General features: G+C 42.0%; 1 protein-coding gene across 1 annotated transcript; it reads right to left on the bottom strand.

The window, feature by feature from the left end:
- Positions 1-10,408: 10,408 nt before the first annotated feature.
- On the bottom strand, positions 10,409-12,471 carry LOC104271333 (histamine H3 receptor-like; the record flags this gene model as incomplete). The annotated part of the gene is made up of 2 exons (XM_009865971.1): positions 10,409-11,191; positions 12,259-12,471. Coding segments are annotated over 2 exons (996 nt in total), but the record flags the coding sequence as incomplete, so codon positions are not given.
- Between the last annotated feature and the right edge of the window lie 3,407 nt (positions 12,472-15,878).

Below are 15,878 nucleotides of genomic sequence, written 5' to 3'. Positions count from 1 at the left end.
AATGATGGGGACCAGGAATGCTCCATTCAGTGCCAGGTACAACCTGTCTACAAGGGTGACAGCTGCAAGACCAAGCCATGAGAAAACGGCCTTTATGACATGCTTAAACTGAGGAGTGTTTGAGGGAAAAAATATTAAACTTTGGGTAACAACCATTTCAGAGGCACAGATCACTTTGAGAGAGACATAATGTATAACTGACTCAAATTTGGAACACGTCGTATTTGATGTAAAATCTGTTGCATGAGGAAGACATAAAACTTCTGAAATGTCTGAGGCATGGTCTGCAAAGCTGCATTGAGGGTTTAAAGACATTTATGTTCTACTGATATAAATCCTTAAATCAACTTAAACTTTTAGCTCATCTAAGACATTAAAACAACTTAAACTCCCTGTGCGTCCCTATGTGTCATTGTATCACAGAATCACAGAATCACAGAATGTCAGGAGTTGGAAGGGACCTTGAAAGATCATCTAGTCCAGCCCCCCTGCCAGAGCAGGATCACCTACAGTAGATCACACAGGAACACATCCAGGCGGGTTTTGAATGTCTCCAGAGAAGGAGACTCCACAACCTCTCTGGGCAGCCTGTTCCAGTGCTCTGTCACCCTCACAGTGAAAAAGTTGTTCCTAATGTTTTTGTGGAATCTCCTACGTTCCAGCTTGTACCCATTGTCCCTTTTCTTATCACTGGACATCACTGAGAAGAGCCTGGCACCATCCTCCTGACACCCACCCTTTACATATTTATAAACATTTATGAGATCACCCCTCAGCCTCCTCTTCTCCAAGATAAAGAGACCCAGCTCCTTCAGCCTTTCCTCATAAGGGAGATGTTCCACTCCCTTCATCGTCTTTGTGGCTCTGTGCTGGACTCTCTCAAGCAGTTCCCTGTCTCTCTTGAGCTGAGGGACCCAGAACTGGACACAATATTCCAGATGTGGCCTCATCAGGGCAGAGCAGAAAGGGAGGAGAACCTCTCTTGACTTACTAGCTACTCCCCTTCTAACAGATCCCAGGATGCCATTGGCCTTCTTGGCCACGAGGGCACATTGCTGGCTCATGGTCATCCTGCTGTCCAGTGGGACCCCAGGTCCCTTTCCCCTACACTGGTATCCAACAGGTCAGTCCCCAGTGTATACTGGCACATGGGGTTATTCTTTCCCAGGTGCATTCAAGCATTAGTCTGATCAATATTTATTAAGGTGAAGTATTTCAATAAAAGTATAAACTTTCTATTATTAAAAAATCATGAGGTTTTAGAAATATCGTGACTGAACGTGAGTCTCAGCTGACTTCATAAGGGCAGTCAGCATTCATGTGAAGCTTCCAACTTCAGACATAATTTACTCTCTATATTGCAGATATCCCTTAGGTCTGGTGACACCTCTTTGTCCTTTATGAGGTTGGGGACGACTATAAAAAGGAATAATAAAATGATACCATAGCAATCTTTTTTATGACTGAGGAATGCATCTCTCAGTATCTGAAGCTGGTAAAAATAGCTGCACTCTATTATTTCGTTTTCCTTTAGTTGAGTTTTAGTCGCACACTGCACAATAGTCACCTATACTGTGAAACATAAATAGGTTTTCGGCTAGTCTTCTGCTTTCTTTTTTGAACCTTTCCTCATTTTCCAGAGAATTTACTTTCCATGCTCAGTGTTAAGTAGCCTTGTACCTCCTCCTATCACATCTTTTGTATTAAATAGAGTGTAACTTCACTTCTTTCTGTACCCTTAACGACAGAGAGAGAATTTTGCTTTCCCGAGCAGTTAAGGATGAGAAATGGAAAAGAAAGTAAGAAAAGAGGCTTTAAAGGACTATCAGCTCCAGTTACTGGAGCCACTTGAACACTACAATCGAGGGGGAATTCATGATTCAGCCAAGAAAAGGGACTGCAGTGACTTCACACACCCCAACAGTGTAGGGCTGATGGGACAGCCTAAGCACGCAGACAACATGTGTGTTCAGCCAAAGGACTTCCATGGTGGCCCTCGTCTCTTTGCTTCACCCTTCAAGCAAACACCTCAACTATACTCACTCCTGACCATCAGATAAACAGATTATAGTCTAAGACATCATTTGTAGCTTAATGTGAGATGTTAAAGAGGAGTAAGTGACTTTGTCTGTAAAATGGAGAAGGAATTAAACAAAAAGTGCAGGAAAAAAAAAGGGTGGGTTTTTTGCAAAACCTGAAATTTATTAAAAGAACCCAAGAGAATCAGGTGATGCTGCCCAGCTTTAAAATCACAAGCCCAAGGAAAACCCTAAATTAGACAAGCCTGCCCTCAATGCTTGCTGTTACATGTGAAGATAATTTGGAATCGGAGCCCCTGCAGGCTGGGCCACCCAGTGCACAGGGCACTCAGTGCTTGAAAGGTGGCTCCTGGCCATGCACTGCTCACCTCTCACCTCTGCCCTCCTCTCTTGGGGGAAGGGCACAGCTTTCAAATTCACCTCATGGAGTCCTTTTTTCCCTATTAGAAAAGCTAAACTGGACACCAAGTGCCCCAACTGTCAGCAAAGCACAGCTGATGGAGAGAGACGCCGGAGTAGTCTGAAGTGCAGCACGTCTCTTTGCAGGCTGCTGCCCCACCACAGGTTCAGCCAGCAGCCCTTCAGGTGCCATGGTGGCACCTTCCCTTTCACTTAATAGATCTAAACCTGGAAGCGCCACGGAGAGGCAGGAATTATGCAGGGCAGTCAAAGGTGACAAGGCAAAGGCTAATGGCCTGAAGCGAGACTGAAGGACAATCCAAGATTAAAAGATCCTAACAGCAAGGTCTGCTAAAAAGCACCCATGGGAGCTCTTACACTGGTGACTTTTGCTTTGGGATGATCAGAGGGAGAAAGGATAGAAGGTGATGGCCTCTATGAACACTTTGTGACTTCAACTGCAAAAAAAACCAGGCTTGCTCCAGGAATACTAATCACTACATAGAGACTCCACTGTGGGTGAGGTAACCCCCTCTCCCCGACCTGACCATAAAGCAGTGTGAAAGTCCAGCTCACACTTTTCTCTCTCTGGATATTTCTTTACACAGCTGACGTGTCAAAAGTTAGAGATACCATTTTCTAACCCCAGCAATCTGATAAACTACACCCATGTTACAAACATCCTTTTTAAAAGGCACTTACTAAAAACGTAGCAAATTTTTTTGGGGAAAAAAAAAAGTAACCTATTTAACCTGTCAGATCTTTTCCAGCCTAGAACTGGGTATAGCATAGCACCTGTTGCTCTGCTGGTTCCCTTTCTCATGAAAAATACATTCAAAGAAGTCTGCTAAATCTCCCTCTTGTAATTGATTCACCTGATCTTCAGTCATTTCTAGCATCTAAGAAACTATGTAAGAAGAGACATTCAGATATAAATGAAGGTCTTTACCAAAACCAGAGGGTTTTTGTCTATTTACTGCTTTAATAGGCAACTAACTACTCCCCTCATATCCCTCATTTGATTCAGGCTTTTCCTTTCTACCTTTCAAGATCTGTGTGGTCCAAATAGAAGTACAGTACTTCAATATGTTACATTTGGATATACCAGCAATCTATGTATGCTAATCTATGTGTCTTTCATTCATCCATAAAAGAGATTATCTATTTTTATCTACTGGAGCACTGATACATAAAATACATTCTATTGCTTGATATTCCAGGTCAAAAGGTTAAAAAAAGCAAACAATATTTCTGCCAAATTAGCAGTAGCAAAACTCCTCTGGAGCTGACCAGTGGTACTGGCCTCAGCACTCCAATGCATAATCAGTCCTTAAATGGCACTATGGTTTTAGTGCCATTCTCCTCCCACTTCCCAGTGTCCCTGGAAACCTGAAGTCCCATAAGTATGTCAGTAAAATCACTGGTTTTAGCCTGTGAGCTCAATCAAATTAATCATGAATTTTTCCCTAATAAACTCTGTCCTGGTCACCAAGGGACCAGAAGAAACCTTAGCTCTATCTGAAAAGTCGTTGCTCTCTCCAAGCTGGTCATGGGTTTATTCTGTATTTTAAGTGACAAAGCAGATCCTCAGCTCAGCATCACATGTTTTGGTAAGCCTAATACCTTGGTGATTTGCTCTCCACACTGGCTCCATTTAGGAGGTCACTCCTTTAAGGCTCAAAAGCTGGAATAAGTTTAATCCTACCTCCTACTTTTCCTCCTTGTGCAGACATGCCCTCCCACAATACCAAGAAGCAAGAAATCTAGTGACTTCTAAAGAAATAACTTGCACAGAGACCTGGGTCTGAGCTCCGGACATGGCAAGAGTCTCTGAAGGAAATTAAAGCATATTTTTTGCCTCAGTTTTGGGTTAAACTCTCTTTCCTTAAGACTTCTATATGGACAGATTCAAGTAGCAAGGAGGACATAAATCTACATGCTAGATAAGAAGAATATTAAAAAAGAGAATAGTACTATTGCTTATCAGGAAAAAAAAAAAAAAGAAGTATTTATATACAGCTCATCAAAGGACTCCATTTCTAGGACTCTCCGTTCCAGCATGGTGGAGAGGAGGACTACAACACTAGGTGTGATGCTGTAAAAGCAGGAGCCAGCACTGTTTGCTCTCTCTCAGGATACCCTGTGGCGTGGTGCAAAGGGGCAGCTGTCCAGGCAGAACATGGCAAAGTAACGAAAAAATTAACCAGTGCATTGTGACAGTAACCAATGTGAACAACCCACTGATAGAGAAGAGAAAAAAGCGATGAGCCTGTCAGTGTAATACCAGAAAAGTAAGGCAATGAGTTAACCTGAAATAGCAATATTACAACAGGCTGAAAACTGATTGATCTGCGTACGGCAGAAATTATTACTGAAATATAACACAAATAATGCAAACACTTAAACTTCCAAGGCTATATGCATTCACTTCCATGGCACTATTCCAGAAACTAATTTGGCTCATGTCCTGTAATGCAGTCATTTGCACTGACAGTACTGTCTTCGTATATGCTTGAGGACTGACTCTACTTGCAGTCACTTGTCAAAAGCAGCAGAATCAGTTGAATGTAAATGTCTCAGCAGGGAACTCTACTCATTCTAACTGTTACAGCCAGTTTCCCTCATACAAAGGGCTTGAGACAGAGCTAAAGTTGCTAAGACCCATAGCACACCAGGGGAAACAGTAGAACTGAGATCTGTCCTGGGAGTGTCCTGCATCCCCAAAAGCCCAGCTGAGCAGATTCCCTAGAAGTTGTCCACTGCACAGGTCAGGCAAGATTGTACTCCATTCTAGTCTGGCACAACTTTGCTAAAGTCTCTGGAGGTTTACCAGGACACCCAAGCTACAGCTCTGATCCACAGAAAATTACTGAGAAACATATCCAAGTATTCATGTTCTACAGCTTCCTCCTGACTTTAAGCTGATTCGAAAGTAAGCTGCTTTCAGAGGGAGAGGTCTCACCTCTGCCGTTACACCAGCAGCTATCAATTCTGTGATTATGTGATGATCTAGATTAGATACTTACCCCAGACTAACCAGCCAAACAGAATTAACGGTTGCTTCTCGTCTGGATTGGCTGAATTTCCTGTACAGCTGCACGCACTCTCACCCAGGATGGCAGCAGGGCAGGACCACAGGGCCAGGAGCAGCATCAACACCAAAAAGGGTAGGAGAGCTGGGCAGCTTTTTTAGCAGCAGTCCACAATCAGAATAGGCATAAAACAATCATGAGAACAAAGATTTTTATATCATCAGAGAAGAGGACACATTTTTTCGATGAGCCAATGCTGAGGACGTGTTCTCAGCTCAGTAGGACTCTCAAGTCTTCTTCCACTGACAACAGAAGGCTGTGCTTGAAATGCAGAGCACAGGACAATTTCTATGCAGAGCAATTTAGGAAGAAGCCCTGCACTGACTTATGATTATCTGTATGACTAAAGACCTCCTTTCTTTGCGAAAGTAATAAGCCTTTCCCCTAATCTTTTCTGCAGCTGAGTAAATATTAGATGTAATATAACAGATCTGGTGGCGTTTTTAGCAAAAAGATGCTGGTGTCATATCATGCAGGATTGTACATGCAAATAGCACCTTTCGAAAAGCCCACGGGTTTGCAAGGTTTAAAAATACTATGTAGCACCAGTGACACCTGCAGGTGCACATCAGTTGGAACAGGAAGGGGAAAAAATCCCCCAAATGAGGCTTCTGTGAGACGTTATCGTAAAGAAAATCAGCAGATGAACTTGCAGCGCCTGCCTTCACACGCATACTCGGGGGTGAACAGGCCCTCTCAACCACTGCCTCAAAGGGTAAAATCAAGTCCCTCCTCTAAATCACGCTCTGGAGAAGCTTCTCATTTCGTTGGCAGTGGTTGGGGAAAGCTGGCCTCCTGTGTCACAAAGCATCTACGCAGCAGCGTGACTGTCCTCCCTCCTAGGAGTGAGAAATAAGCGCATGATCTCGGGAGGGATTGTGTTGCTTCCCCGGTCAGACCTAGGTAGGGTGACCAAGAGACATCAGTGTAGAGGAGAAACACAAATCATTGTACCGTGTCCTACAGAACATGGGGGAAAGGAGGCAGCTGATTTTAAAAGTTTCCACAGCTCCAGGGAGAATACATCAGTGAAAAGTCACTATTGGTTATTATGAGTCTTGTTGCAACCAATTGGTCCAAAGACAAAGTGGTAAGGGAGAGTTCCTATGAAAAACATAGAAACGAAAGACAGCAAACATACTCAAGATAAAAATGTTGGGCAGAGTTGTTTAGTAAGGAAAGAAAATGAGTGAGAAAGTATGCAAATGAGTGAAGATTGGCACAAACACTTAGAGACAAGAAAGCTTGATCCAGCTTGAAGTATAGTAGTAAGATCCTGAAAAAAGAGTTAGAGGAGAAAAGTCTTGAGAGGGCAATACCTAGATTTGTTCATGTAAGGAAGGAGACAGTCTAATTTCACCTCTGTTCAACATAGCAGTCCCTTTTGCACAGTAAGAAAAATTGAACTCCACAGTCATCTTCTGTCATTATATGATGCCGTTGCTGTCTTGCCATACACAAATCCAGACACTATAGCCTTTTACTTATTTTTCCATTGGGAAAAATAAGTCACTTTATTAACACTGCTTAAAAAATATTGTTTCTAAAATAAATGCACAGAGGTAGAAAACAAGACTAAGTAGGAATTTGATTATTCTTGTCTGGATAACTTTGTTTTGCTTCTTTGCTTAAAATGTCTAAATTTCTATCTTTATAATTATTTTAAAAAAAACAACACCCACTTTGTCTTAGATAAAAATTTTGCATTTTACATCATGTTTAATCCAAGTTCTCAAAACCCTTACAAAACATTGTGCCAGAACCTCCACACCATCAAAGGGAATCGGCTATGACTCTTTATACTTGTTAGGAGCACAAGTCATTAGGGTTTGGCATTTGTAAGATAAGGCAGCACTGTCATTTGAGAAATACCGGGTACAGGATCTGTTTTGAAGCAATAACATGGAAGAACCCTGTGTTCTACCCTAACAGTGGGTAGTTTATGAATGGTAAATTTTGTATAAGGGCAGTTATTTATGGTTGTGTTAGACTGTTAACAACAATAGGTTTTATTTAGGGAATATTCCATTTCTGTGTAGATCTCTTGGAAAGAAAGATATCTTAACAGTACAAGAAATGAGAAAGAAAACAACAACGTAAATGAGAACAGCAATCAGATCTATGGCACTCTTAGTGAAAAAGCTGTACCAGTATGCCCGGGGAACGTCCTAAAGAGTATGACATTGTCTTTTATTCAACTCTAACCTTTGCACTTAGATACACATCTGAATTCTCCTTATTAAAAAAATTTTCTTCATACGTTTTCAGAACAATTTTCAAGTATATTTTGTTTTTCAAAGCAGAGTTTCATTCTGGTATTTTGAAACAGGGTGTATTATTTTTTAAAGCATAAGAAAGACAGGAAGTTCTCTGGTCACTCATTTAATGCATATGTGAAAAGTGCCGTACAGTTCCATCATTGCAAAGAAGAAATGAAATTTACATTTGACAGCAGTATCAGTTTTCCCTCTAACCAGCGCACTTACATCAACACAGATGCCCTGGCTTGCAGGACCTGCACTGATCGTGAGTTCAGAGCAGGGAGAGTTTCATCAGCGCTTAGGTCTGTGATCCAGATTATTTATGCAACTTCCACAGGGACCCACATTTCACAAGAACTAGTGATCACTGGTGGCACTGCCACAATCGCATCTTTTTGCACCAACTCTCTCTCTGACAGTTCCAAATATTTCTGCTGCCTGGCTGAAGGATAAGGAGTGCAATATACAGATATCCTGTGTCTTTCTGGAAGTAGTTTCTACTTCAGAAGAAGAAAGAGGCTAATCTAGGCTCTCACCTAAACCACTCCCATAACCTTCTTTCTTACTCCTCTACCCTACTAACAATAGCTCACAAAAAGTGAAGGAGACAAGATCAAGTAGATCCTCAACTTACTTCCGAGTATGGCTGTAAAGGGTGTCAGAAATAAGCCAGAGGTATTAATGAATCATGTCCCTAAAGCCAAGTTTGCATTGAGAAGCATTGTCCAGTTAGAATAATTATTCTGGCAGCTTCTAATACATATTAAGCCCAAATGGAGGCAGAATCAGGTGCTCCACTGCCCCTCAGGGGAGCTAGGCTTGTGCTTGGTATCATCTATCAACTAACTTCAACTCAGCTGCTGCCTTTTGTGAATTTCTTGCTTTTCCTAGGCCTTGCACAGAGCACCATCGCAGAGTTCACAAGGCCTCAGGCTGCTTAAAAATAAATCCCTGTTGATATCACCATTCAGATATTGTACTGGCCTGTACTGACCAGTTGTGGCAGAGACCAAGCCAGTACAAGTATCAAGCAAAGGAAAGGAACAAGGAAGAGGACAAGAAAACCGACTAACCAACATGTCATAGACAGATGAGTATGTGTCCTTATCTACACATGGTGAAGGCTTATTTTCACAGATACCCTTTTGATACGCTAACCAGAATGAGATCTTTAACTTCCTATAGCTACCACTGTCAAAAACATATCTTACTAAGCATTAAAGCTTTAATTATAAAGCATAAAAGCATTAAGAAGCCATTTGCTCTTAAGGCTGTCACAAAAGGATTTGTTTGCACATGTTCAACATTACTGAATTTACAAGTTGCATTTTAAAAGAATGACAAAAACTTTGCAGGGTAAAATACTAGTACATGCTGCACTCTAAAAAAACAAATGGATGTACTGGGCATTTATGTTCTGTGTTCTAACCTGCTTTGGATATATCTGTTGACTTCTAGCAATAATTACAAATCCAGCTTATGGGCCAAGATCCTGTAACGCCCAGTGCTGTTCAGGCATCAGCTAAAAAGATTACATCTAGTCTAAAGAACAGATAAGTGTATTCAGACAATACTGGAGAAGAGGTAGAAAAGCCAATGCGTTCCTTTAAACATCTCAGCCACATCATAGGCTTTGTAAGTTTACGTTTCAGTCTCTATGAGTCCAAAAAAATGTCATAGAAAGAAAAAAGGTATCAAAGGAAATAGTAATGAGGTTTTATCAAGAAAGAAATTTTCACCTCAGCATCTGAGTGCGATAGTGGAACAAGACCAGGCTGGGTTTGGTAGTCACCTGGTCTGATCCAGAGAGGACTATGCAGTGTTAGAACTGCTTGGACTGCTACACATATTCTCCCCTGGGCCAACAGCAGCAGATTTTCTCCCTCAAGGAGTAAAAACGAGTACTACTCTTTTCTGTCATCGCTCAAAACTATAGCTGTAGAAGACTTGCTCCTCGAAGAAGAGCTGGAGGTGCATATACATACTTTACACACCTAAATTCTTTACTGCTGCGTTTGAGCAAGTACGTAGATTAGTGCCCTTCTGCAGAGAACACCTTCACTCAAGTTTTTAAAAGTAGTCCTTGTATTCCCCTGATGTCTGAACATCCTTAGTGAAAGGAATTAATCCTGCTATGCACCTGCTAAAAAAAAATCATAAAATAACTGGATATTTTATAAGGAGAAAAAAAGCTTCTAAATGCAGTGCAAACTGTTCACAAGAAATAAAATAGAAAATATATTAGCTTTGGAATACTATTGAATGTACAGCGAACACCCACATTTATTGTATTTTTAACTAATACCACCCATGATCAAAAATATAAGTGGTACTGCAACTGAAGACAGTATCTTCAACAACCAGAATGAAGATAATGTTGATAGACTACTATGGAAAGTCAGGCAGAGGCAATATCCTTTAATCAGCCAGTTGAAATATCTGGAAAAAGTATATGAATTTTGGCCATGCATGTTTGTCTGAAGGAGGCTTATTTAGGAAGGCTTATCTAGGCTTTCTAACTACAGTATTCTCATGGAGGACACCAAATTTGATTTCAAACCGTGCCTATTTACATCCCTCACTCAGCTTCTCTTGAGCCTTTTTCTTCTTTTTCATCCTAAAAAGAGCTTGATCTCAATGATGCAAAATTTTTGGGACACAGTATTTTCATGAAAGCCATTCGAAATCTATCATGACATAGAGGGTAAAGAAATGGATTCAGAGAGGAATTGATCCACAAAAGCCAAAAGGCTACCTCATACAGGGAATTATGGACACACTCTCCTTGGCAGGCCCCACGAATAATCATCAGCAGAGTGTATGGGGCCCAGCAGATGGCAAACACACACACAATGATGGCAAGTGACTTGGCTGCTTTCTTGTCCCGCTGCAGTTTTGACCTGGTCCTCACACAGAAAGAAACAGAGGAGTCATTTTCTGGGGTTACAGAATTGCCTCTGGATGGACACGAGCTCTGAGTTACCAAAAACTCTTTCTTTGGTCTCATGGAAGAAGAAACACTGTCTTCTGCATCAGACGGAGAAGATGCTCCCGGCCTTGGCAAGAGGCAAAATCTCCAGGACAGGCTGCTGCTCCTCGGAGGCTCGCCATCCCCCGTGCTGCCGTGCCGCTGGCGCCTCTGGATGTCATGGAAGATGTGCCCGTTGAAGTAGGTCACCGAGAGCAGTGGCACAAAGAACTCCAGAGTGGATGCACACAGGAGGAAGTACCAGTTGTCAAAGAACTCAGCGTAGCACTGATCTGCCGCTACCACGCTGCGTCCAGCCATGTGCTCCCAAAAGAGGATTGCCGGGCCGTAGAGAAGGAAGGCAAAGACCCAGATAGCCACCATCTTGATGACAGGGTTAGATGTTATTCCCTGCTGGGCTCTGTAAGACACCTGCAAGGTAAAAGAAAAAAAACACAAAAACAGAAAAGGTTGCACTTATAGAGAAAACATTTTGGAATCAACTGAATTAGCAAGAAAGGAATTTAGCAAAATGCTTGGTAGTTTAGAGCTGCAGCTACGCCAATCAGCTGAAGCTCACCTAAATACGTTTAATTCATTTATGTTGATGTAACACAGGCATGTCTCTCTACAGGTCAATGGAACTGTGTGATGACCCTGGTCCAGGTGATGAGACATGAACATCCATCAGTGCCTAGTAATTTGGTATGTCTTTTCTGGGGCACCTGTGATCTGAAGCACTAGAGTAATTAGCATTTTATAGTTGTTCAGCACATGACTCCCATTCACTGATAACCACACTGCTTTTTACAGCAGTTTACAAGTAAATAGTTCTATATGCATCACTGGTCAACAGAAAACATGACACATTTGACACCTACCTTTGAGAAAATTGTTTATTGCACGCTTCAAGGGGACATAGGAAGAGATTTCAGCTCTGCAATACAGCCCTTAGGTGATGAAACCACAAAATCATCCCCTTTCTTCCTTTTCCCCCCACTCCAGGGCCAGTATGTATTTCCCAGTATATGTTGTACAGTAGACAGATGCATGGTAGCTTACATCCTGCTAGATCCCCTTCACAGGATGACAGGGTGAATGCATAATTCTAGGAGCTTAGATATCCAATTAAAAAAAAAAAAAGAATTATGATTTCATGTCATGAAAGAATATCATATAAATATCCATAGGTCTTCATTGGATTTGCCCAAGTGTACTTAATTTTGCACTTTGTAAATGCTAAGTCTTTGGCTTTCCAGTGCAATCTTCAGCAGAAGTTGCAAGAAAAGTGCTGTTTGACAGATTCTGAGCCGAAGCATACTCAACGCAGAATATTCACCACAACTAGCTGCAAATATCTAATAATGTCCACATGCCAGCACATTTTTGAGGCCTATTATCTCAACTGAATTTGGCCTTATGCTCACCAACATAGCAAATGTTGGTGAGTATAATCCACCAATGGATGGCAAAATCAAAGCTATAAACAAGGTACTTACAGCTTTAGTAACTGACAGGAAACGGTCATAGCTGATAAGAACAATGTTAAATACTGAAGCTGTGCACAGGAGGTAGTCCATAGCTAGCCAGAGCTTGCAGACGCCTCTCCCCAAGTACCATTTCCCCGTCAGGCTGTAAGGGATGTAGAGAGGCATGCAGAATGCACCTATGGAAAGCAACCACAGAGACACACATGGATTGTAAATGGTACTCTTGAAAGCAAAGGGAGACACTATTCTGATATTTGGCTTTAAAAAAAAAGTCTATTAAGGTGAATAGGTAATTTATATGCAGAAATTCTTGCATCCTTTTGAAATTTGTTGGTAACTTTCTATGCGTTGGATTTTAGTGTATTTATGTATACTCCAATTGGAAATAATCTCAAAGCAAATCAGTAAAGAAGGCTAAGGAAGAAAACTGCAGTATAAACAACTTAGAGTCTCTAAAGGTATACAATTAGTGCTGCGGCATGTATGTACTGTATTTGTGTTCTGACATGTAACTTCGCCACTGCTTATCCTCTAGTTTTTTATCTAAGTTAGAAATTTCCCCAAAACATATCTACAGATATCCTTCTATGACAGGGTGACCAACTTGTTGGATGAAGGAAAGGCTGTGGATGTTTTCTACCTAGTAAGGCATTTGGCCTTGTAACAACTGTTGCCCAGAGCAGTCTCCTAGGGAAATTGACTGCTCTTGGCTTGGCTGGGCACATGTTTTGCTGGGTAAAAACCTGATTAGATGGCTGTGTCCAAAGAGTTGTGGTCAATGGAGTTAAATCCAACCAGCGGTTGGTCACGCGTGGTGTTCCCCAAGGCCCAGTCCTGTTTAATACTTTTATCAAGGATTTGGACAAGGTGATAGAGTGCACCCTTAGTAAGTCTGCAGAGGACGCCAAGCCAGGTGGAAGTGTTGATCTGCTTGAGGGTAGGGAGGCTCTACAGAGGGATCTAGATAGGCTGGATCACTGGGCCAAGGCCAATCACATGAGTTTCAATCAGGCCAAATGCCAAGTCCTGCACCTTGGCCAAAACAACCCCCAGCAGTGCTACAGGCTTGGGGAGGAGTGGCTGGAGAGCTGCCAGGCAGAGAGGGACCCGGGGGTGTTGATGGACAGCTGGCTGAACATGAGCCAACAGTGTGCCCAGTGGCCAAGAAGGCCAATGGCATCCTGGCCTGGATCAGGAATAGTGTGGCCAGCAGGAGCAGGAAGGTGGTCACGCCCCTGTGCTCAGCTTTGATGAGACCTCACCTGAAGTACTGTGTTCAGTTTTGGGCCCCTCACTACAAGAGGGACATTGAAGTACTGGAGAGGGTATCAAGCTAGGAGACAGGCTGCCAAGCTAGTTTGAAGCATGTGTCATATGAGGAATGGCTGAGGAATCTGGGGCTGTTTAGCCTGGAGAAGAGGAGACTAAGGAGAGACCTTATCGCTCTCTACAACTACCTGAAAGGAGGGGTGTTTTAACCTCATGATTGTTCTCCAGCTGAGATTAACTCCAGAACTGGTTTTGGTTTGTTACATTTGTTTTGTGTCCAAATGGCCTTCTACTGAAATATTTTTACAAGTCGTGTTTTATTTTTAAGGCAGTAACTCTTAATTTTACAAATAACATTCCCTCAGAAGCATAGTGCAATATCTGATGCTGCATTCCTGGAAATGCTGACATACCAGAGACTGATAGAATCATAGAATGGCCTAGGCTGGAAGGGACCTTAGAGATCATTTAATCCAACCTCCCTGTCATGGGCAGGGGCGCCTCTCAACTATATCAGGCAACACATGGGGACCGAACGGGGATCAAACCCGCGACCTTGGTGGTATCAGCACCACGCTCAACCGACCGAGCTAACTGGCTCCTGCACTATATGCAGCTTCGAGTTCTACTTTAAACTCTTCAGATTATTCTTTTCTTAATATGTCAATCACAGTCTTAGAAGTTACTAAGCACCTCGAGGTTGATGTGGCCCACTGAAAATAAACCTCTGGGCAATGAGCTGACAGACCGCTATCGAAAGGGAAATGTGCACAGCACTTGCAATACAGATGGCTTGTTTTAACACTACCAAATACAAGCAGCATCACTGTTGTACAAAACACTCATTTTTCACAGTTGCCGATGACAGCTACTACTCTCATCAACTTCAACAGCAGCAGTGTTTGACACCATGTCAAAAAGTAGTGACTGCTTTTATCTATAGATATAAATGCAGAAACAGGTTGCAAGCATTTGTATTTGAAACTGTTCTCAGTTTTACTAATCAGTGGATGCAGAAGACATGAGTCATGCCTAGAAAAATTCCAGACTTCTAGGAAATGGAAAAAATACCACAGCAGCTTCAGAAAATATAGCAGAGACAAAGAGTTTCCGATGGTCTATAGGCCAAAATAGTACTGATACCAATCGTTTTCTCTTGGCTGCTTTAAGACTTCACGAGGCATGAGCCACAAACAAGAACTGATGCAGAAGGTAGATATTTAAATCTTTTGACTAAACTATAAGATACAAAGAGAAACAGACTTTTGCAGAAGACCTGAGCAAATCTGCTCTAACAAATTATCTGCCCGGAGCAGAAAAGAAAACGCTCCAACACACATACTGTTTGCTTTCTGCCCCATGGGGTAAGCTCAAAAATTAAGGACCACATGTTATAAATGGCATAAATGAAGGAAAATCTTAAAGGCTAAACTAATATGCCTCACTACGCAGTACTGATGAAGGAACAGCAGTTAGGGGGGATGGTATTGCCAGAAGTGGGGTAGGTTGATGAGTGCTATTTTCCTCCTCATGATTCACTGACTGCCGATCTCCAGGACTGCTCTCTGAGAGCACTTGTGCAGAAATATCCCCTTGCTAGCCTTAAGTCAAAAGTTTCCTAGACCATCTGCGTAGGACCATGGGTTTACCAGGTTTTCTCTGCTGCATGAACTGTTTCCTTGGCCTGAACCCTGAAGGAGTCCTCGCCTGGCATCAGTCTTCAGGACTAGATCCATGGCACCTCCAGGGGCCATTTCCCCTGGACTTCTGCAATGACACTGTGGAAAGAAGCGACTAATAAGGAAAACTGATGGGAGATGCCAGCAAGTTGTGGCTGGCATCAAGCAATGCATTTGATCTGTAGACTACATTGAGTTGAACTAGTAAAAATTCATAGTGGTAAAGTGTTTTGTGGTAGTGTAATATACTCATAAACCATTCGTAGTATGCAGAGAAGTAACTAATTTACATGAATGTACCACAGATAGATGTGTAAGAAAATATTTACACTGTCAAATATAAGGATGTTCTGAAGTGTGTGATAAATGACCCTACAGAAGGAGCAAAGGTAAATCACGGCTGTAGCAAACGAACAATTTCCTTCAATTAGTATTCACATAAAATATTTGCTTCTTTTCTCCAAAGCAACGTTAAAAGTATTTATATGAAAAAGGATGCTTTTCTCACTATAATATATTTTGAGACATAATAGGCTCCTAAACCACTTCACACAGCTTCCACCATTCCTCACCCATTCCCGAGACACACAGTTAGGAAAGAGTTCTCTTCAAAGAAAACACCCAGAAAATAAGCCCCATAGCTTCTCCTAACATTCTGAGGAAATTAATAGCACATGCCCC

The sequence above is a fragment of the Apaloderma vittatum genome, unplaced genomic scaffold (genome assembly GCF_000703405.1).
Source record: "Apaloderma vittatum isolate BGI_N311 unplaced genomic scaffold, ASM70340v1 scaffold9460, whole genome shotgun sequence".
NCBI lineage: Eukaryota > Metazoa > Chordata > Aves > Trogoniformes > Trogonidae > Apaloderma > Apaloderma vittatum.
This window is presented reverse-complemented; position numbering and strand designations above follow the sequence as displayed.